Source organism: Ailuropoda melanoleuca, chromosome 14 (genome assembly GCF_002007445.2).
Source record: "Ailuropoda melanoleuca isolate Jingjing chromosome 14, ASM200744v2, whole genome shotgun sequence".
NCBI classification, from domain to species: Eukaryota; Metazoa; Chordata; class Mammalia; order Carnivora; family Ursidae; genus Ailuropoda; species Ailuropoda melanoleuca.
Window position 1 is genome coordinate 44,228,782 of NC_048231.1, and position 21,021 is coordinate 44,249,802.

The window sequence follows — 21,021 nt, forward strand, 5'->3', positions numbered from 1 at the left end:
CCACATCCAAAGAGAAATCATCTCCCTCTGCCGGTATGGCCTCTTTTCATCCAGTGAGGGCCAAAGCTGGATCTGTGCCTCCCTTCTGTGCATTCCATCTCCTAGTGGTGTTCACTGCTGCCTGGGTCGTACCCGGATGAGGCCATCATCTTCTAGTGGGTCCCCTGGTGCACGCCACCCAGCAGCCACCCTGTGCTTTCCTATGTGATATCAACCAGAGCCTGCCAGCCCTTGTTTCCACCCTGGGGAGATTCCCTTTCCATGGTGGTGGCCACCAAGTCCAGATCTTGACCCTGTCACACCCGCTGCCTTCTCTCCTTCCTGGGTGCGCATTGCTCCAAACTTGCAGAGCGCACACATGTAGCACGTGGATGTCAGCCCCCCTGCTTGTCCTTAGCCACTCTTTGCCCAGGTGGAGCTTATCGCCTGCTCCCCTGGCCCCTGACCATGAGTGCAATTGAGGGGTCCTAGCTCCGGCAGGTCCCCGGGCCAACTCAGCTCTAGATCTTCAGTGGGCTGGAGGCTCTTGGACAATGCTGGTTGAGAGAATGGGTATGGACATGAAAAATATGCTTGTCTCAAAGAGGCAGTTGTGGGCTTCTCGAAATAGCCAGAAACCCAGCTATTCTCTCATCTCTACTTCAGCTGGCCTCACTGGTGGCACTTTCCTAGAGCAGAGTTGATGATGAGATCGGGCCAGGACCCTTTTCCCCACCGGCCGAGCTGCCAGTTCCGGCCTCTCCCTTTGGGGGCAGGAAGCAGGGACCAACCCTGACACTTGCTTTCTAGGGAGAGAATGTGTTCTTCTTGGTGACCAATTTCCTTGTGACGCCAGAACAAGTCCAGGACAGATGCCCAGAGGTAAGTCTGTCTAGGAGCTTCCTAGCAGGTCCCTAGTTCCTCTGCCAGCCCTGGGTCACCAGCCATGTCCCCCCCTTCTTCCCATGTAACTGACCGTTCAGTATGTGCTACCGTATCTCAGGCACTGAGCTAAAACCTTTTTGTGAATCATTCCACTTAATCCTCACAAATACCCTGCCTGGAAGGAATTACTACGATCCCATTTAAGATGAGAAGCCAGGGTCTCAGAAAGGTAGGCTCACATGCTCAAGGCTGTTCAACCTCTGGACCTCTGAGCTGTCTTCTGGAGCCTTCCACCATAGCTCTCTGTGAGATGTCCAGGCCCTTCCCATCCTGGTCCCACCTCTGGGCACCCTCCAAGTTGTCAATATAACACCCAGAATTAGGTACAAGTTTCAGGTAAGCTCTAATAGCAAGAGACAAGCCAGAAGATCACCTTCTCTTTTCCTTTTTTGTTTTTTTTTTTTTGGTAATATTTATTTATTTATATTTAGAGAGAGAGAGCATGGGTATGTGTGTGGGGGGTGGCTGGTGCAGAAGAAGAGAAAGAATCCTGAAGCAGACTCCCTGCTAAGGGAGGAGCCCCACATGGGGCTTGATTCCAGGACCCTGAGATCATGACCTGAGCCAAAATCAAAAGCCAGCTGCTTAACTGACTGGGGGCCCCACCCCCCGCCCCCAGACAGTCTCTATTAATGTGTGCCAAGTCAGCTTCCATTTTTGTGGGCAAACACAAAATGACCCTGATGCTGAGCTTGGGGTCACTTATGATCCCTGGAGAGTTTTCACTACAACTGTGGTCACACCGGAGTCTCCCACTCCCTATTCTTGTCTATTTCTCATCCAGAATCACAGGTTTTCTGCCTGAAATCTCACCTTTACCCCTTGCCTAAGGATGTCCCACGGATCCAGTGTCTGTCACAGAGCACACTTGCTCTTCTCTCCAGCTGTGGGGTTTTTTCCAAAAAAATTTTTATTGCGATAAAATACATGTAACAGAAAATTTACCTTCTTACCCATTTTTAAGTGTATGGTTTCCACCTGTGGATTTTGTTTGAGCAGTCGGGACCCAGGGCATAGCCCTGGAAGCCTACCTCCATGGTGACCTCTTTTTTTTTTTTTTTAAAGATTTTATTTATTTATTTGACAGAGATAGAGACAGCCAGCGAGAGAGGGAACACAAGCAGGGGGAGTGGAAGAGGAAGAAGCAGGCTCATAGCGGAGGAGCCTGATGTGGGGCTCGATCTCATAATGCCGGGATCACGCCCTGAGCCGAAGGCAGACACTTAACCGCTGTGCCACCCAGGTGCCCCCATGGTGACCTCTTTTTAAAATCAAGCCTAACATTTAATTGCTTACAGGGCCTTGTGGTCACCTGTCCCCTATGTCCTGGTTTTTGGTGCCACCACAGATGCGGGGGAGTGTCACATGTCCCAGGCTGGCCCCATCCGCAAAGGGGGCGAAGCATGTGCACAAAAGGGTGTGCAAATGCACACACTGTCTTTCCTTTTCTAAATGTTCAGAAGACATCTAATTGATGTTCAGTGTGTAGGTTGTCCTGCAATTCTGCTGAAGTCCTCACTCGGTGTTTTCTGGAATCCATGTGATTCCTCCTTGCTTCATGTCCCAGCTTTGAGCTCTTCCCATGAGACTTCTGGGGCTGGGAAGGAATTCATCAGATCTGACAACGAGGCTCCCTGAGACTAGCCAGCGTTCCTGCCCGCTCCTCTCTGGGGTCCTGGTCGTCCGGTCCCTCGCAACACATGCACTGTTCTCCTTGGAGAGGCCAGCCTCCTGCAAACACCTGCTGAGTCCTGGGGCGTGTTGTGTGTATGTGGCAGCAGGCCTGACGCTGGGGATGCAAAACTCCACCCCTTGTAAGTCAAGCAGCCAAGCTGGCGGTTCCTGTGATGCGGGCACAGGCCGTAGCTGGAGACCCAGGGAGGTGTGTCTGGCAGACCAGGGCCTCAGGAAGGGTTTCCCACAGGACTCGAGACTCAAGTGGGATCTTGAGAATGTCCAAGCAGAGGGAGCTGTGTGAGCAAAGGCCCCAAGCTGTGTGAGATGAGGCACCTCCGGGGTCACCTGCTGCAGAGTGGGGTTAGAGCCTAGATTGGGAATGAGGTGGCAAGGGGGGCCCTGTGAACTCTGCTGGGAGCTGAACTTGATCACAGGAGCGTGGCGGAGGCAGAGATGGTCTCTGCTGAATGCGTGGAGGCACAGGTGCAGGCCCTGGGGTGGTCATCGTGGGGTCTGATCGGAGGAGATGGCGACCCAGCCAGGGTGGAGAGGAGGGGTGGACTCAGAACACAGGTGGCCCTGCTCTGTCCTCTGCCCACTTATCACAGTCCCAGCCCCCCACAGTCCCACTGTCTCATTTGGCTTGGAGTCCCCGAGCCCTTCTTGCCGCCTGACACAGTGCTGCTCAGGCTGCTTGTGAGCCAGGTGACTCGAACAGTGGTGCTTATTGTCAGCCTGGTGCAGAACGGTGTCTGTGAGAGTGTGCCTTCCTCTCCAGGGCTCTAGGGCCCCCAGAAAGCTTGCCACCTCCCCCTTCTGACTGATCCCTAGAATACTGTGAGTGTGTAGGCGCTAACGTCCCTGTTTTACGGAAGGACAAGCAGGGAAGGGACTAGCCTGTGGTCCCTCAGCTAGTGTGTGTGGTCCTACCTACTTCCCTACCCAGACCCCGCCAACCAGGGTCCTGCCCTTTGTTCCCCACACCCAGTGCCTCCACCCTGGTGTGAACTTGCCCTTCCCACAGTCCCTTCACCTTCCTTGTTCTGTCACCTGAGTTGGACCAGAGGATCTGGGCCTCTGGTGGGGAGAGAAGTATCAGGAAGGAAGGAGGCTTGCTCTGCCTTGGAATACAGCACCTGCATCGCTAGCTGGCTGGGGGGCTGCTCGCCACCCTTCTCTCACCACCTCCTTTTATTTGTACCCTCCAGCTTTCTCATGCGCCCCCCAAACTCAGGCATCTCTATGGGGCTAAGGCAGGTAGTGCTGTGTCCCTGCAGGCTTCAAGGCTGGGTCACAGAGGGGAGACACACCCTGGGCCCTTGCCAACTCTGCTTTCCCCATTCAGCACCCCTCCATTCCGCTGGCTAATTGCTGGGCCGATGAGGACTGTCCTGAAGGGGAGACGGGGATGCACAGCCACGGTAACTGTGGGCCCTGTCTTCCAGTGCCTCCCCTGGGTGGGGGCTCCAGGGGCTGGGCTGGGACCCTGCGTGGCTCTTGAGAGCAGGCCTGGTGGTGTTTCTGTGTCTCTCCTTTCTGTCAGCCACCCCCTGACCACCACCCCCCCGCCCGCCACAGCAGCCCTGTGGAAATTTGAGGGCCTGGAGTTTGTCTTGTGTTTTCAAGGCATAAAAACGGGCCAATGTGTGGAATTCAACAGGACCCACAGGACTTGTGAGATCCAGGGCTGGTGCCCCGTGGAGAGCGGCACTATGCCCATGTAAGTGTCCCCCCCACCTCCAGGGCAGGGCCCCAGAACCGCAGAGACTGCCCTTCACTTCCCCTCCCCCCCAGGAAGCCCCTACTGATCCAGGCAGAGAACTTCACCCTGTTCATCAAGAACACTGTCACCTTCAGCAAGTTCAACTTCTCCAAGTAAGAGTGGGTGGGTCATGATGCCCCCAGACCCTCCTGGTCTCCTACCTGACCTGATCCCCCCCGTCCCATCCCCCACCCTCCAGGTCCAATGCCTTGGACACCTGGGACGCCACTTATTTCAAGCGCTGCCGCTATGACTCACGCTACAGCCCCTACTGCCCTGTGTTCCGCATTGGGGAACTCGTGGCTGCGGCTGGAGGGGTCTTTGAGGACCTGGCATTACTGGTGTGTCCATGGGGGACAGGGTTCCAGGAGGGCTCAGGGAGAGGGTCCGGAGCCTGTGTGCTGGTGAAGCAGCGATGTGCCATGCGCAGGGAGGTGCTGTGGGCATCCGAATCCACTGGAATTGTGACCTGGATGCTGGGGGTTCCGACTGCCGGCCCCACTACTCCTTCCAGCTTCAGGAGAGGAGCTACAACTTCAGGTGCGGCCCCCACTACCCTCCTCCTGCTCCTTGGCCAGGTCTCCCCTCCACCTGTCCTCCCATGGTAGCCAGGACCCACCACATGGTGGCCCATCCCTCCAGGCACTCCACTGTGTGCACCAGGAGGGCCCCAGGGGCAGGAGGGGTGTTCCTCAGCACCAGGTCCCCCCGCAGGGGCTCTTGTCAAGCCTCTCTCCTGATCCGGTCCCCCTCTGTCCCCTGGGGCTCCTCACCCCCAGCCCCTCCCCCACTCCACCCCACCTCCCGCATCTCCCTCCTTAGCACAGGGGGATTTCTTTTTTACTTCTGCCTTAGGTCTTATCCTAAAATTCTCAAAAACCTATAGAAAAGTTCAAAGGTTAGTACTGTGAACATCCATACCCATACACCCTCTTTCTGGGTTCACTGGGGGGTTTTTTTGGTTTGGGTTTTATTTTTTACCATTTTGCCGCATTTGCTTTCTCTCTCCCTCTCTAGAGTGAGCTGGATATATTTAGATAGATTTGAAAGGGAACTATTTGAAAGTGAGTGTCAGATGTCCTCTCAACACTGTCCCAAGATGAGGACTTTCCTCACGTGACTGCTGTCCCATTGTCACACTCAAGAAATTTAACATTGGCAGAATAAATCTAATATTTAAATTTCCTCCACTGTGCCAGTAATGGTCTTATATCTTTTTATTTTCCAATCCAGGATACACTCAGGGATCTTGCATTGCATTTATTGTCACATCTTTGAGTCTCCTAAACAGACCACCCCCCACCCACCCGCCAGAATCCTCCTGTTACTTCTTGTCACCTGGTCATTGTCACGCATACGCACACAACAGACACCAGGCCTGGAGGTGATGCCCCTTGACCTCCCCTTCACCCTTTAGACTCACACAGCCCAGGGCTTGCCTCCCTCCCTGCCCTCATACCCACTGCCAGTGCCTGTGTAGGGATTTTTCTGTCCCCTCTGTCCGCTCAGCAGGCAAGGAGCTTCCAAGAGGCAGGTAGGTCCCAGTTGGTCTTTCCCCTCTGTCCCAAGCAATGACACATGGCTGAGACAGCTGGGGCTGGGGGTTTATAGAGTCAATGGATGAGTAAGAAGAAGCCTGGGAGGTTGGGCCAGCCCAGGAGTGGCAGCAGAGCAAGCCACCAGACTCTTTCCTGCCCTCAGGACAGCCACTCACTGGTGGAAGGCCTCAGGTGTGGAGGCCCGGAGTCTGCTCAAGCTCTTTGGGGTCCGTTTCGACATCCTCGTCACTGGACAGGTAGGAGGCGCTGGGGGGGGGGTGTGAGGGGGAGATGGTCATAGCCCCGGAGGCTCAGTCCATGTCGGTCTCAGGCAGGGAAGTTCGGGCTTATCCCCACAACCATCACTCTGGGCACCGGAGCAGCTTGGCTGGGTGTGGTGAGTCTGGCCAACGTGGGCTCCCTCCGGCTGCAGAGACTGTGCGCCCAGCCTGCCCAAGGGCACACCGAGCGCCCTGACCCCCACCGTGCATGGCGTTGAGTCTGGGGGTGAGGGTTGGGGAGGTGGCCGAAGGGCAGGCTGAGGGCCAAGACACAGATCTGCCCCGCCTGTCCCAGATCACCTTCTTCTGTGACCTGCTGCTGTTGTACGTGGATGAAGAAGCCCATTTCTACTGGAGCACCAAATATGAGGAGGTGAGCTGCGGGCCTGTCCGGCCCCTCGCTCTGTCTACTTTGGAGGGTATTGACCACACCCCTGATCGGATGTTCTCATCTGCAGGCAAAGGCCCCGAAGGTGACCACCAACTCTGAGGAGACAGAGCCAGCTTCAACACCCCCGCACATGGCTTCCCAGGTGTCTTAGAGGGGACCCAGTCTGGGAACCAGACACCAACACCAGAGTGGCCATGCCCAGGCTCCAGCCCCCACTCACTGGCCTGTTCCTGAGGCCTGTGACTGTTTCCTGCTGGTTTGCCGGGTGGGGGCCCCGTCTTGGGGACCTGCTGGATAAAGCCCCAGCAGGACCAGGGTGGGGGTTGCGGGGAAAATCCCACCCTTCCACTCCCAGACGGACTGTCCTTCCACTGACTCCAGACTCAGCAGGGTGCTGCCTGGCGGCAGAGGGAGGCACAGAAGCCAGTTCTGTATAGAGACCCAAAGCAGAACAGGAGCCACGGAGAAGGGGAGACCCTGGGGCACCCAAGCAGCAGGGCTGTGGTCCAGTGGGGCTCCTGCTGTGTGTAGGTCTAGAGAACTCGCTCCTAGTCTCCATCACCAGTGTTCCCAGCAGTGGCCTGCTCACCAGCTGTTAGCACCGACCCTCCCACTGGCTGTGGCAGACTCCAGCCCTCCTCCCTCTGCCAGCACCCCATCGTAGCACCCCTATCATAGGTAGAGCCCCTCCCTCTCAGCTGTGCTGCACTGGGGACTGTGCAACCAGAGTCTGAAGCAAGGTAGAAAGAAGCCTGATAAGAGGGGTCAGGCTGCTCTGCTGTTGGGTTGCCTGGGCCAGGTTCCTACCCAACTCTGGGCCTAGCCCATGGAATGAAGAGTGGGTAGGCAGATAATCCAACCCCTTGGGACCCCAGGCAGGACACATTCACCCTTTGGTCTCACATCTGCTCAGTTTATCAGCATCAGCCCCTCCCTGGTAGTAGCCCTTGGGCTGTGGGGTTTGGGATAGGGAGGATGGGACGGAGCGGCTGAGATGGTGGTCACTGGGTCCTTTGGGATCTTCTGTAAGCCTCCTCCTTAACCCCCCACCCCCAGCTCAAACCCTAGAACCTGCTCACTGGATCCATGGGGGTAGGGAGGCTGTACATCTGGAATTCACTGCTACCCAAGCTCATATCTAAGAACCTGTCCCGGCATCTGCTTGTCCCAGCCTGAGGCAACTGCATGCAGGAGACCTTAATCCTAACCCCCTGGCAGAGGAACGTGGCAGGAAGGAATGTCCTTAACAAAGGACACAAAAGCCCCCAGCGGGCTGGATTGGTATCTTTCTGCAGTCTGAGTCCGGCCTGCTGGAGAATTTCTCCTGTCCCAGAGTTCCACAGTCACGGGCTGCAGGAGCAAAACTCCCTGTGGTCCCAGGGCAGAGGCAGGAATTTGGGAGTGCCCTCCCAAGGAAGGCAAGGGACTTCTCTTTCATGGGTCCCTGGTGACCAGGGGTATGCTGGCAGCTTGGCGGGGGAGCAACAAAGACCAGCTGGGAGGGCCAGGGCTGGGGCTCAGGCTGGCCTAGCATCTGCCATTACCTGGCACCTGGAGCCTCAGCAAAGCCTTGGGGTCTCTGCCGCTTCTCAATCCCCAGAGCAGTGTCCATGCGGAGGCAGGTTCAGGAGAGCCATGGTGAGAGAACATGGCTCTGAGGCCTGGTTATTGGAGTGGGGTCACATGCACCTGGTTGTCCTCAGGGCCCTGAGAAAGCTGTTATAGCTGCGGAAAGTCAAGGAGTAAAGCCTGCTAAACCCAGCAGCTTCCTGTGTAGTCCTTACAGGCAGGATGGGGAGTTGGAAGCATCTACGATGGACGTGGCATGGCTTTAGCAAGACCAGTGGGGGAAGGGGTGGGGCCTCAGGACACCCCCCCCCCCCAAGGACCGGGGCCTCACAGCCACCAGCTGGGCTCGGAGGTGCTCGTGCATCCGTACGCAGGCGTGTATACCATACATGCGTGTACCATCCTGAGCCGTTATGGCAAAGCCCTTGAGGGAAGGGGGAGAGAGGGAGGAGTGCCGGCTGTGACAGCTAGGCAGCTGTGGCCAGAGCCTGAGGCTGGAAGCAGCTGTTGCTCAGTCTGCAGGCCAAGCGGGCACACGCCTCAGAGGAGCCCTGGGCAGGCCTCGGGGACATGCTATGCTTTCTGGGAGCCCTGGGAACCCAGGAAGACCCTGGAACTCCACTGCCCTTTCTAGGAGACCTTTTTGGGGCCCAGGCTCTGCTCTCTGGATCTGCCCTCTCAAGGGACATGCGGGGAGCTGGTGGGGGGGAGCTGACTCTGCCGTTTTCATGGACCCCTCCTCTCCTGGTGTGTGTCGGGGTGTATATAGCTCCCCTCGGAGCTGCAGAGGGCACCAGCCTAAGGACAGGACCCCAGGACCCAGGCTGGGTGGTGTCTCCGATTCAGGGTTGTCCCAGAGCCGGTGCCTCCCTCTTGCCAAACCGCGGCATCTTTGCTGTGGATTGGAGACAATCACCTGGTTTCTGGGGGCAGGAAAGCACTCAGTGCTTTCACAAGGAATGAAATGGTGGACACAGCAGCAGGTAATGTGGCTGTCCAAGAGGTTATTATTGTGGATATCTGGGGCTGCAGGCCTCTCCCCCGCCCACCCTCACCCACCCCAGCCCACCCCACCTGCCCGAATAGCTGGAATGGCTCATGAGCAGGAAGGTGCTGGGCAAAATATTCACCCCAGTGGCACTGGCCATGGCCCACTCCCCTCATCCCCAAACTAGGCACTTGGGCTAAGGCCCCAAGGTCTCGAGGACCCCTCAGCATGGGCAGGCCTGCAAACCTGAGCTGGCTCGGACAGAAGGGACTCCCAGCCCCTCTGGGCTCCTGAGGATGTGGGGGATGGCAGAACACGCATGGATAGGCCTCCAGCTCCATTCAAGGACCGGCGGGCTGCTCTGTGGGGCTGGGCTCCTGGGCGGGCGCCTGGCTGGCAGGCTGCACGGTCTGTACCGTCCCCTCCAGGCTGGTGCTGGGGAACACCACGTAGCGGGTCGTGGTCAGCTCTGGCGGCTCCCGCTGGTTCTCTTTGCTGTGCCAGATGCCATAGCCAAAGTACACGGCAAGTCCTGCAGGAGTTGTGGGAGACTGAGGGGCAGTTCGCAGCCCTGCTTGCCCTCCTGGCTTGCCTTCTTCCTGTGGCCCACCCAGGGCCCCAAGCCTGGCCTCCACTCACCGATCAGCAGCCAGATGGAGAAGCGCAGCCAAGTCAGGTAGCTTAGCTTCAGCATGAGGCAGATGTTAAGGAAGATGCTCAGGGCTGGAGTCAGGGGCACCATGGGGATCTGCGGGGGCAAGAGCGGGGCTGGGCTGGGCTGCAGGGAAGGTCTGCTGGCTCAGGGCCTGATTTCTCAAGAGTCCACAGAGCCTTTCTCCATCTCTGGAGATTTGGGAAACAAGAGCCCGCTTCGCATGCCGAAAGAGACAGGGATGGGTGTACGGGGCTCCCCCACCCTGTGAAGCCTGGTTCATCCTGGCACAGCAGAGGAGGAAGGGGCAAAACGAGCTAGCTGGGCTGAGAGCCAGTGGGCATGGGCTGGGGGCAGTACCTGGAAGGCGTCCTGCTGGTGCTGTTGCTGGTGGGCCCCCAGGACGAGGAGGCTGAGCAGAAATGCGACAGAGCTGAACAGGAGCAGCAGGATGTAGCCCCAGTATGGGAGGTGCAGGGCCGAGTCCCCGAAGACCAGCACACAGGCCAGGGTGATGGCCGAGGCCACCAGGATGCTGAGTCCCCAAGCCACAGCAGCTCCAGGGCTGCACCTAGCTAGGAAGCCCAGGTAGGGCCTCAGAGCTGGCCGCAGCTGCCCGGGCTCGGGGGCTGAGGTCTGCTCGGTGCCCACCAGCTGTATGTGGTCCGAGAAAGAGTGGTACTCTTTGACCCTAGGGCCAGGGCTGGCTGGGCCTGGGGAACTGGATGGAGGGGCCTTCTGGAAGCGTAGCACAAGAATGCTGGTGGCCACAAAAGTGTAGGCCAGCAGTGTGCCAATGGACAGGAACTGGACCAGTGCCTCGAGGTCCAGCAGCAGTGCCAGTAAACTCATGAGGCCCCCGAACACAACGATGCCCACCAAGGGCACCTGCGTCCGGGGGTGCACTCGGGCAAACACCTGGAAGAAGAGCCCGTCGATGGCCATGGCATAGACGATGCGTGGCAAGGAGAAGAGACTGCTGAGCAGGACAGTGTTCATGGCTGCGGCAGAGGGCGGGGGACTGGTCAGCATGGTGGATAGGCCCAAGGGGCCCCTGCTAGGAGCCAGGGCATGCACAACCCCTCGGGAACATGGGCATGAGCTTGTCTGGGATCTCAGAATGAGCCTGAGTCTATGTGGGGTGTTGGATTGTTACCCCCCCACCGCCACCACCAGGAATGGGACACCCTAGTTTAGGTTACAGGCCCATCAGAGAATCTGATGAGGGCTGAGTCCTTCTCCCAGGAAAGGACCTGGAAGCACATCCTCAGAACTGACATTTTAGGTACCACTGTGAGCGGGCAGGGAGTAGGGTCCTTCCAACAAGCCTGGGTGGAGAGTCTAATGATTAGCACCATCCTGGACCTGTTATGCAACTGGCAACAGACCCAGATGGAGACGTGTTCCCCGGGGAAGCTTAGGGCAGGGCCCCACTGCCCTGTTCACTCCCACCTTGCCTGAAAGGCCCCTTACCGCAGATGGAGCCAGTTGCCACGATGAAGCCAGCCCAGCTATAGCCCCGCCGGTAGAAGGCGTCAGCGAGCGCGGAGTCAGGGTTCAGGCTGTGCCACGGAACCATGAGGGTGAGCACGGTGGAGACGAGAATGTAGGCAGCAGCTGCCAGGCCGAGCGAGATGGAAATGGCTATGGGCACAGCTTGCTTCGGGTTCCTGGCCTCCTCGCTGGAGGCGGCAATGACATCAAAGCCCACGAAGGCGTAGAAGCAGGTGGCAGTGCCAGCCATGATGCCGGAGAAGCCAAAAGGCGCAAAGCCCCCCTCCTCAGCACTCCAGTTGTGCGGGCGGGCCAGGATAAAACCCAGGATGACGATAAAGAGGATGAGGACCAGGCTGACCACGGAGAAGGTGTGGTTGAGCCAGGAGGAAACTCGGGCTCCGCAGGAGATGAAGGCAGAGGCCAAAAGTATGATGCCAGCCGCCAGGAAGTCTGGGTAGTGGGCCAGCAGGGGCACCTGCCAGGTTCCAATGTGGGCCTGGGTGAAGTTGTGGATGCGGTGGCTGAACATGGAGTCCAGGTAGCCACTCCAGGCACGGGCCACAGCAGCACCACCAATGAGGTATTCGAGGAGCACGTTCCAGCCGATGAGGAAGGCCCACAGCTCACCCATGGACACGTAGGTGAAGAGGTAGGCAGAGCCTGTGCGGGGCAACCGGGCCCCAAACTCTGCGTAACACAGGGCGGACAGCAGGGAGGCCACGGCGGCCACCGCGAAGGACAAGAGCACCGCAGGGCCAGCCATTTCCTTCGCCACAGTGCCTGTGAGCACATAGAGGCCTGAGCCCACCATGCCACCCACGCCCAGCAGGGTCAGGTCCAGCGTGGACAGGCAGCGCTGCAGTGACGTCTCCATGGTAGAGTCCTCCAGTGGTTTCAGTCGGTTCAGCTTCTGGCAGAAGCGCGCCAGGCTGGCGGTGCTGGGGAGCCCCCTGACCATGATGGGCAGCTGAGAGGAGCAGGAAGCCAGCTGCCGGCACCTACCAGGGCCAGAGGGGAATGACAGGTTGCCCAGCCAGGTACTGACCAGGCTTCAGTCTGCTCTGTTCATCCCCCTGGGGCCGCAGATGCCTGCATAGCTAGCTTGCCTGAGGGCTGGGATCAGTCCGGAGTGAGCCGGAGGTCACAGGGAGGAATGGAGCTCCTGTCTGCCTCTGGGCAGGTGAGGGAGCCTTGTGCAGCTGGACCTGGGCGCTTTGGGGGGAGGGTGCTAAGGGTGAAAAGGGTGCAGCTCCAGGAAGTGCGGTTGGGAAATGCTCCTTGGTCTGGCATGGGAGAGCAAGGTAGAAACCCCAGGCTTCCCGGGAGCTGGGCCCGGCCTCCAGGACCCGGAACAGGAGGGTCTCTGCTGTCCTGGGCGTGAGCCGGGTGGCCACCTGGCCTCAGACAGTGGCACTTGCCAGCACCACACATGCACACACGCACACACCGCCCTGTGGGACTTGGGTATCTGCGCACCCAGCGGCCAGGAGGCGGGGCGCTCTTGGCCCCGCACCCCGAAGCAAAAGCTCCTTGCCCTGCCCCCGCCCCGACAGGTCACCGCCGCTTCCACCGCCGGCGGAGCCACTTCCACCCGGGTATCCGAGCCTTTGCCTCCTCTCAGGCTTAACCATGTCCCTGCAGGAGTCGCTGAGACTCACCTGCTGTCACCGTCACCGCTGCTCTGCACGCTGTGCCTGCCCTGCCCGGCTGACGCCGGCTACGCGCAGAGCCCGCCCCCACTCCTCCCGCGCCAGATCCAGCGTGAGGCCCCACCCACCTCGCTGTCACAGCACCCAGCTGGCCCACTGTATCCATACCTCACACGATGGAGACTTGAACTCACCAGATCGAGGGAAGTCCTGTTAACTGTGTTTGATTCACAGATGAGGAAGCCCAGGCCACCAGGTTAGTGACTAATCCAGATCACTGGGGTGGTCTTGGGAGGCAGGCAAGCTTAAGGACCTGGTTTGGAGGGATCTGGAACCCACCCGCTTGACACTGCTGCAGTAACCCTCCTTGACTCTTTTTTTTTTTTTTAAGATTTTATGTATTTATTTGAGAGAAAGAGAGAGCATGAGAAGGGGGAGGGTCGGAGGGAGAAGCAGACTCCCCACTGAATATGGAACCCGATGTGGGACTCGATCCTGGGACAGCTGGATCGCGATCTGACCCAAAGCATTTGCTTAACCAACTGAGCCACCCAAGCGCCCAAACCTCCTTGATTCTTCACCTCCGCACATGTACTCCATTCAGCCGGTCACCATCCAAATTCCCCTCCCCCAACATTGGGGTGTTTTGGGGGCTGCAGGGAGTCAGGCAAGCGTCTGAGAAGATGAGGGTTTGGGTCTGGCTGAGTGGCCCCAGGCAATCCCTGACATGTCCTGTAAAATACAATAAGCCACCCTCACACATTGGTGAGGGAGTGCACAGCTTTTGGGAGTGTTCTGTGAGTTGTAAGAACTCATGCTGGCTGCTCTAAGCCTTGTCCTAAAAGGCGGCAATCCATAGCGTTCCAGCTCAGGGCACCCCTAGGGCCCTACAGATGCGAGTGACATCCCCTCCTGGCCTAGGAGCACCAGTCAGGCTTGGAGAACCCTGGGGGACCCCAATAGCAGCTTCCCACTTGTGGGTATCAGTGAGAGGTGATATGCTGGGCACCTACTCCATGCCACTCCCCATACCACAGGCAGTCCCCGTGTCCCGTCGTGTAGCCATTACAAATTCCCCTCAGGCTTACTTATTCCTGGGGCTGAAGGGTCTTTGTCCTGCTCTTTCTACTTTTTGAAAGTAGGAAAGTTGGTGTGACAGCAAAATGATGACAATCCATGCAAGCAAACCAAAACCCAAATGGGTTAGGGGTACCTGCAGCCACTCTGGATCAATGAACTGGTGACAGGATGGTGGACTCCCAGACAAGATGGTGCCACTTGGAGCACTCTGCCTTGGCCGCCCCCCTTGATCCCCTCTGATATTCGGCTGATGTTGTCTTGAAGAGCTTCAGATGGGCTCCCACTTCCTGCAGGGATGACATCTCCCTTACCTTGCTCCCCCTTGGCCTGAACATACATGACAGATGTTTCTTGTTCTGAAATGCCACCACAAAAATGTAGAAAAATGCATTTCAACCCAAGAGACAGGGGCAGGTTTGTAACAGAAGCTCCCCCAAGGCCCTATCAACAACCACCTGAGAGCTGGTATGCAGCGTTTCAGAGAACTGACTTTTCATCCATCCAGGGAAGGCTCTCCCCACCTATATGAGTACGTATTTGAGGGCAAACATGGTTGACACAGTGAATTGTAAATATCAGGGATATGACTGGGCCAAGTTCTGGAACCCTGCTGAACAAGGCAGTTACAAAGAGCAACCTGATGAAAATTCAGTGAAACCTAAAGCACCAAAAAAGAAAAAGAAGAAGGAAGAGAAGGAAGGGGGGAGGGGGAAGGGAATACCTCCTAACTTATTCTACAAAGCCAAAGGCATCACAAGAAAGAAGAACTACAGACTGCTACCTGTTATATATATAGATTCAGACTTTAACAACAAAATACTAGCAAATTGAATCCAGCAACATATAAAAAGGGCCAAGTGGAATTTATCCCAGGAATGCAAGGTTGATTTAACATAGGAAAATCAAGCAATGTAACATGCCAGACTAATGGAATAAAGAACCAAACCACATGATCATCTTAACATACGCAGAAAAAAACCACTCAACAAATGAGGAATAAAAGGGAACATTCACAGCCTGCTAGAGCCTGTCTATGAAAAACCTTTGACTTATATACTCAATGGTGAAAAACTGAAAGCTTTCCATTATGATAAAGAACAACATAAGGATGTCTACTCACTACTTGTACTCAACATTTTACTGGAGGTAGTAGCCATAGCAATTAGGCAAGGACATGCAATAAAAGGAATCCAAATTGGAAAGAAGTAAAATTATCTCTAATCACAGATGACATGATCTTATGTATAGAGAATCCTAGGGAATCCACCCAATGAAATAACTATTAAACAAGTCCAGGGAAAGTGCTGGATACAAGAGCAATATACATAAATCAGAGGATCTAATGTATAATGTGGTAACTATATTTGACAGCACTGTTATTACATAATTGAAATTTTCTAAGAGAGTGGACCTTAAATGTTCTCACACAAAAAGGTAAGTATGTGATGTGATGGATGTGTTAATGAGCTAGATGGGAAGAATCATTTCACAGTGTTTAAGTAAATCAAATCATTGTGATGTATTTTTTGAACATCTTACATTTTTGTTAATTATATCTCAATAAAGCTGGAAAAAATTAAAAAATCAATTGTATTCCTATACACTAACAATGAACTCTCCAGAATGAAATTAAGAAAATAACTCTGCTTACATAGTCTCAAAAAGAATAAATATATTTATAAAGATATTTAGAATAATATATCAGTTATATCTCAATAAAGCTGTGAAAAAGGATGCTTAGAATAAATTTAACAGAAGAATGCAATACTTGCACATTGAGACCTACTAAACATCACTGAAAGAAATTAAAGAAGACCCAAATAAATGGAAAGACATCCCATGTTCATAGACTGGAAGACAATATTGTTAAGATGACAGTACTCCCCAAATCTGTCTGCAGATGCAATGTAATGCCTATCAGAGGCCCAACTGCCTGTTTTGCAGAAATTATCAAGCTGATTCTAAAATTCTATGGAAATGCAGGGGACCCAGAGTAGCCAAAACAATTTTGAAAAAGAACAAAGTTGGAGGGGGGCCTGGCTGGCTCAGTTTGTGGAGCATGTGATCTCAGGGTTGTGAACTGGAGCCCCACATTGGGTGGAGAGGTTACTTAAAAAAATAAAAGAATTTGGGGCGCCTGGGTGGCTCAGTCGGTTAAGCGTCTGCCTTTGGCTCAGGTCATGATCCCAGGGTTCTGGGATTGAGCCCTGCTTGGGGCTCCTTGCTCAGCTGGGTGTCTCCTTCTCCCTCTGCCCCACCCCCTCCCCCGGCCCCCTCCCCCGTGGGTCCTGGGATCGAGCCCTGCATTGGGCTCCCTGCTCCTCGGGGAGCCTGCTTCTCCCTCTCCCTCTGCCTTCTGCTCCCCCTGCTTGTGCTCTCTCTTTCTATCAAATAAATATATAAAATCTAAAAAAATGTATAAAATAAAATAATCTTTAAAAAAAAAGAACAAAGTTAGAGTACTCCACTTCTTGATTTCTAAACTGACTACAAAGCTACAGTATTCAATGCAGTGTGTTACAGAAAAAAAGGATAAACATATGAATCAATGGGATGGGACTGAGAATCCAGAAATACCACCAATCAATTTTTAAAAATTTCTGTCCAATTTTAATCTAGGGCAAATTGATTTTTAAAAAATAGACTTTTCACCTGGGAGGTGCCTGGAGAATGCTTATCACAAGTACCATTAAGAGAGTCATATCAGGAACTTCCGCATTTACCTGTGACTCTGTGGGCTGTTATCTAGGGCATATACTCTTGGGAGGAGTCAATACCAGTTTAAGCGCCCTGCGGGCTACTTAGCCACACAAAATAGTTGCTGAGGCAGCAATATTATGGACTAGTTTAGATATACCCTCAAACTCTTAAAAGAATACATCTTCATGACCGTGGTTTAGGGAATGTTTTTTTAAATATGACACGAAATGTTCAAGCAACCTAAGACAAGTATAGATAAACTGGACTTCATTAAAATTTAAAACTTTTGCGCTTCAAAGGACACCATCAAGAAAGTGAAGGCAATAATCCACAGAAGGGGAGAAAATATTTGCAAATCATATATATGGTAAGGGGGTTGTATCCAGAATATATAAAGAACGCTTACAATCCAACGATAAAAAGATAAGTAGCCTAACTTAAAAATGCATAAAGAATGGGGGGAGAGGGGCGCCTGGGTGGCTTAGTCAGTCAAGCGTCTGCCATCTGCTTAGGTCACGATCCCTGCTTCTCCCTCTCTCCCTCTCCCCCCCGCCCGGCTTGTGCTCTCTCTTGCTCGCTTGCTCGCTCACTCTACCTGTCAAATAAATAAATAAAATCTTTATTTTTTAATTTTTTAAAAAGATTTTATTTATTTATTTGACAGAGAGAGCCCAAGCCAGGAAGGAGCGGCAGGCAGAGGGAGAGGGAGAAGCAGACTTGAGGCTGAGCAGGGAGCCCGATGCGGGGCTCGATTCCAGGAACCTGGGATCATGACCTGAGCAGAAGGCAGATGCCCACTGACTGAGCCACCCAGGCACCCCTAAATAAAATCTTAAAAAAAAAAAAGAATGGGGGAGGGGTAAAAAATGGGTAAAGGATCAGAAATGGAACTGATAGATGGTAGCTGTACTTGTGGTGAACATAGTATAATATATAAACTTGTCAAATCACTAGGATTTACACCAGAAGCTAATGTAACATTGTGTGTCAACTCTACTCAAATAATAAAAAAATATATATATAAATATAGATGGGTAAAGGATCTAAGTAGGCATTTCCCCAAAGAAAATATACACACATCCAATAAGCACATGGAAAGATTCTTGTCATCGTTAGTCATTAGTGAAAATAAATAAATAAATAAATAAATAAATAAATAAATAAATAAATCTGTCTTAAATATAAAACATAAAAATATTTACTGAGAGTTAAGTCCAGGAAAAGTTAGTGACCTCCGCCCTAACCACCTTATGAGTAATAGGTGCTTTCTGCCCTGCTCTCTATCTTCTGCTGTTTTGCGACCCTAGAAGAGGACTTGTCCTTCCTCACCCCATACCCCGACCCTGTTGCCACTCAATTGCACCTCTGCACTTCCGGAATCTGTAAGTAGTAATAAATACATTTATTTATTTATTTATTTATTTATTTATTTATTTATTTATTTATTTTTAAGTAGTCTCCATGCCCAACATAGGGCTCAAACTCACCACCCTGAGATCAAGAGTCACATGCTCCACTGATTGAGCCAGCAGGCACCCTTACATATTCTTAAGTCAATACAGCACGTTGGGCTTCTCAATACACTAATTCTTCTTACTTCTAGACCACACTCTATCTGCAATCCGCCAAAGCAAGGGAGGAGGATCTGAAGAGTTCTTCCCACTGACTGCATGGTGGGCGTGTTGCTCAAACCCAGACCATTTGAACTGCCACCGTGAACATTACCTCATACCTCAATTGACCTAGAAGTGGTAGGCAGGGCATGAAATCTGCACTTTGCATCTGTGTGTTTGAAATTTTTTACGTTATATTTATAAATTATTATGTAATTTATGTTTATATTACTATATATACTTTGTATTTATTTATTTATATTCTCAATATTTAACTCCTTTTTGGTCTGTTTTCTATATATATTCCAGTTCATTCAGGTAGTACTTAGAAGCGCCAAGAGACGGGGCTCTTTTCTTCTGTAGGGTAAACACAGACTGTCGCATGGACCAGCAGTAGGAATGGGGTAGTGAAACGAAGGCATCAAACTCCCTTCCAGGAACCCTGCAAATTCTGTGCGTCCTTTCACCAAGGTTTGTGAGTGGGCGGGTGCGTAATTCTTTGGCTTTCGGCAATGTGGGGTCTCCTGCCCCGAACCTCACCCTGTGGCCTTATGCACTCCCTTAATTGGCCAATCCCATTTGTATCTGTGGCTGGTTTCCAACCCACCCAGTAAAGTCAAACTCCTTGGTCTCGTCACGGTCGTGCCGGCCCCACTCAGAACCTTCAATGTCACCCTCTTTACCACAGTCCAGGTGCTCCTGGCTGAATCTTGCAACTCTCAGACGTCCCTGTCCGCAGGCCCGCTCCGCCCACGCCTCCTATGCCTCTTTGCTGCTTGGAAAACTCGCCATACTTTCTCTGAGACCTCGGTAAATCCGGCCTCCTAGAAGGGAGAACGAACCTCTCCCTCTTTCCTAGAGCTCCCCAGCCACTTCCTGCAGGGTACCTGTCACGTGGTCCACATCATAGCCTCTCCTTGCGGAAGTCCTGATACATCTGCCCCTGAGAGACCCAGGACTTAAAAATTCTTACCAGCCCAGAATACTAACATCAGCACCAGTAAAAGGCTGCTAACGAAATAACCCCTAAATGTATCTGCTCAAGCTTAAGTCTGCAAAACCCCTTCACTGTTAACAGCCGTTATCACTTCCAATACCCCTGTACAAGTAAAACTAAAAATGTAGGGAGACTACATTTTATAGATTAACATGTGGGGCTCGGGTTGGTGTAAGCTATGGTAGCATGGCCTCCACCCCTAATCAGGGGCGCCCCGCGGCCACCCCTTCAGAGTCGCTCAGCGGGCATTAGCTCCGCAATTTCTGCCAACGTTCTAAGAGACGCTCTGCCTCTGCATTCCCGCCACCAGGTCTCCACTTCCCGCCCAAAGTGATGACCAATCAACAGCGATTTCGCCCGGCAAGAAAATACCCAATCACGATTTAGGTCCCCACCTGGGACCTGCCCCCTGAAGCGGTCGGAGCCAATAGCATTCGCGTGAGCAACGAGCCAATCAGGATGCGGGACGCAGCGTGGAGGGCAGGCAGTTGGGCTCGTGGTGTTGCACTGAGAGGAGGTGAAGTCAGGCGTGTGACGAGGAGGCGACTGCCATGGTATGACGGGAGGCCTCGGGACGCGGGGAGGGGGGCAGCGTGGAAGGCAGACCCAGGTGGCAGTGGGGCGCGAGGGTGTCCTTGACTCCGCAGCTTCGGGACGGTTGTGCTACCCAGGAGCGTGCGGATCAGGGATTGGTGCCCGCAGCCCTCGCCCTTCCAGACTCTTCCTTGCCTAAGCAACACCAGGTGCTGCACTCGAGTTCTCTCCGACTTGTCTCTCTTAACGCAGTGGGCTCATGAGGGCGCTTATATACGTAGTATTTACAGCGTCTAGAATTAAGAATGATAGAAAACGCATATATATAATGAAAATTCTTGCTTCCTTCATTAGATAAGGTGTGTATTTATTTGTTTAGGTGGGTTTATTTTTTTATTTTTATTTTTTTAAAGATTTTATTTATTTATTTGACAGAGAGAGACAGCCAGCGAGAGAGGGAACAAAAGCAGGGGGAGTGGGAGAGGAAGAAGCAGGCTCCCAGCGGAGAACCCGGACGTGGGACTCGATCCCAGAACACCAGGATCGCGCCCTGAGCCGAAGGCAGACGCTTAATGACTGGGCCACCCAGGCGCCCCTGTTTAGGTGCGTTTATACTCAGAGTTTTCTTAGCCCAAAACCAAGCAAACAGAAGTAGATATGCTTATATTCCCCTTTCTTGCACCAAAAGTAGCACACAGTATAAACCCTTGCACCTTGTTTTTGCATTGTACAAAAAGTCCAGCAGCGCCCTCCGTATCAGCACACAGAGATCTGCATTGTTGTTTACCACTGCATAGTATTCTAGTGTGCACCTATAGATTATTCAACCTGTTTGGGGTCACTGGATACTTGGATTTTCCTGCAGTCTTTTATGCATGAAGCTGCAATGAGTAATCCGTGCATGCGTCTTACCTTAACTGGTGTAGGTGTGTATGTGATGCCAGAAGTAGATGGCTGTGATTTTGTAGCTATTGTCAGATTCCCTTTTATTGGCAATATATGAGAATTCCTGTCTTCCCACAGCAGTCTAGGCTTCTGCCTTTAAGTCATGCATTTTTATATCCTCAGGAGATGGAATGCACAGAAGGGAGGCACAGGTCCAGCTTTGGCCCTCACTGGATGAAAAGAGGCCATACCGGCAGAGGGAGATGATTTCTCTTTGGATGTGG

At 53.3% G+C, this 21,021-nt stretch overlaps 2 protein-coding genes across 4 annotated transcripts; one reads left to right on the forward strand and one right to left on the reverse strand.

Annotated features, from left to right (window-relative positions):
* Positions 1-35: 35 nt before the first annotated feature.
* Positions 36-9,203, forward strand: P2RX6 (purinergic receptor P2X 6). Its single transcript, XM_034642184.1, has 11 exons — positions 36-53; positions 790-861; positions 3,947-4,022; positions 4,228-4,321; positions 4,396-4,476; positions 4,563-4,704; positions 4,794-4,903; positions 6,065-6,158; positions 6,233-6,298; positions 6,478-6,555; positions 6,641-9,203. The coding sequence occupies exons 1-11, from the start codon at positions 36-38 to the stop codon at positions 6,722-6,724; spliced, it is 915 nt and encodes a 304-aa protein (XP_034498075.1). The 3' UTR covers positions 6,725-9,203.
* Positions 9,204-9,226: 23 nt separating this feature from the next.
* Positions 9,227-20,997, reverse strand: SLC7A4 (solute carrier family 7 member 4). Of its 3 annotated transcripts, XM_034642065.1 has the most exons (6): positions 20,765-20,997; positions 19,714-20,145; positions 11,256-12,277; positions 10,143-10,783; positions 9,770-9,878; positions 9,227-9,662 (listed from the first exon to the last, which is right to left on the reverse strand). In XM_034642065.1, exons 3-6 carry the CDS (start codon positions 12,235-12,237, stop codon positions 9,472-9,474), a joined length of 1,923 nt encoding a protein of 640 aa, XP_034497956.1. In that variant the 5' UTR covers positions 12,238-12,277; positions 19,714-20,145; positions 20,765-20,997; the 3' UTR covers positions 9,227-9,471. The 3 variants fall into 3 exon arrangements, with proteins under 3 accessions (XP_034497956.1, XP_019649509.1, XP_002931296.1); XM_019793950.2 differs by lacking the exons at positions 19,714-20,145; positions 20,765-20,997 and adding an exon at positions 12,938-13,056; XM_002931250.4 differs by lacking the exons at positions 19,714-20,145; positions 20,765-20,997 and having other exon boundaries at positions 11,256-12,841.
* Between the last annotated feature and the right edge of the window lie 24 nt (positions 20,998-21,021).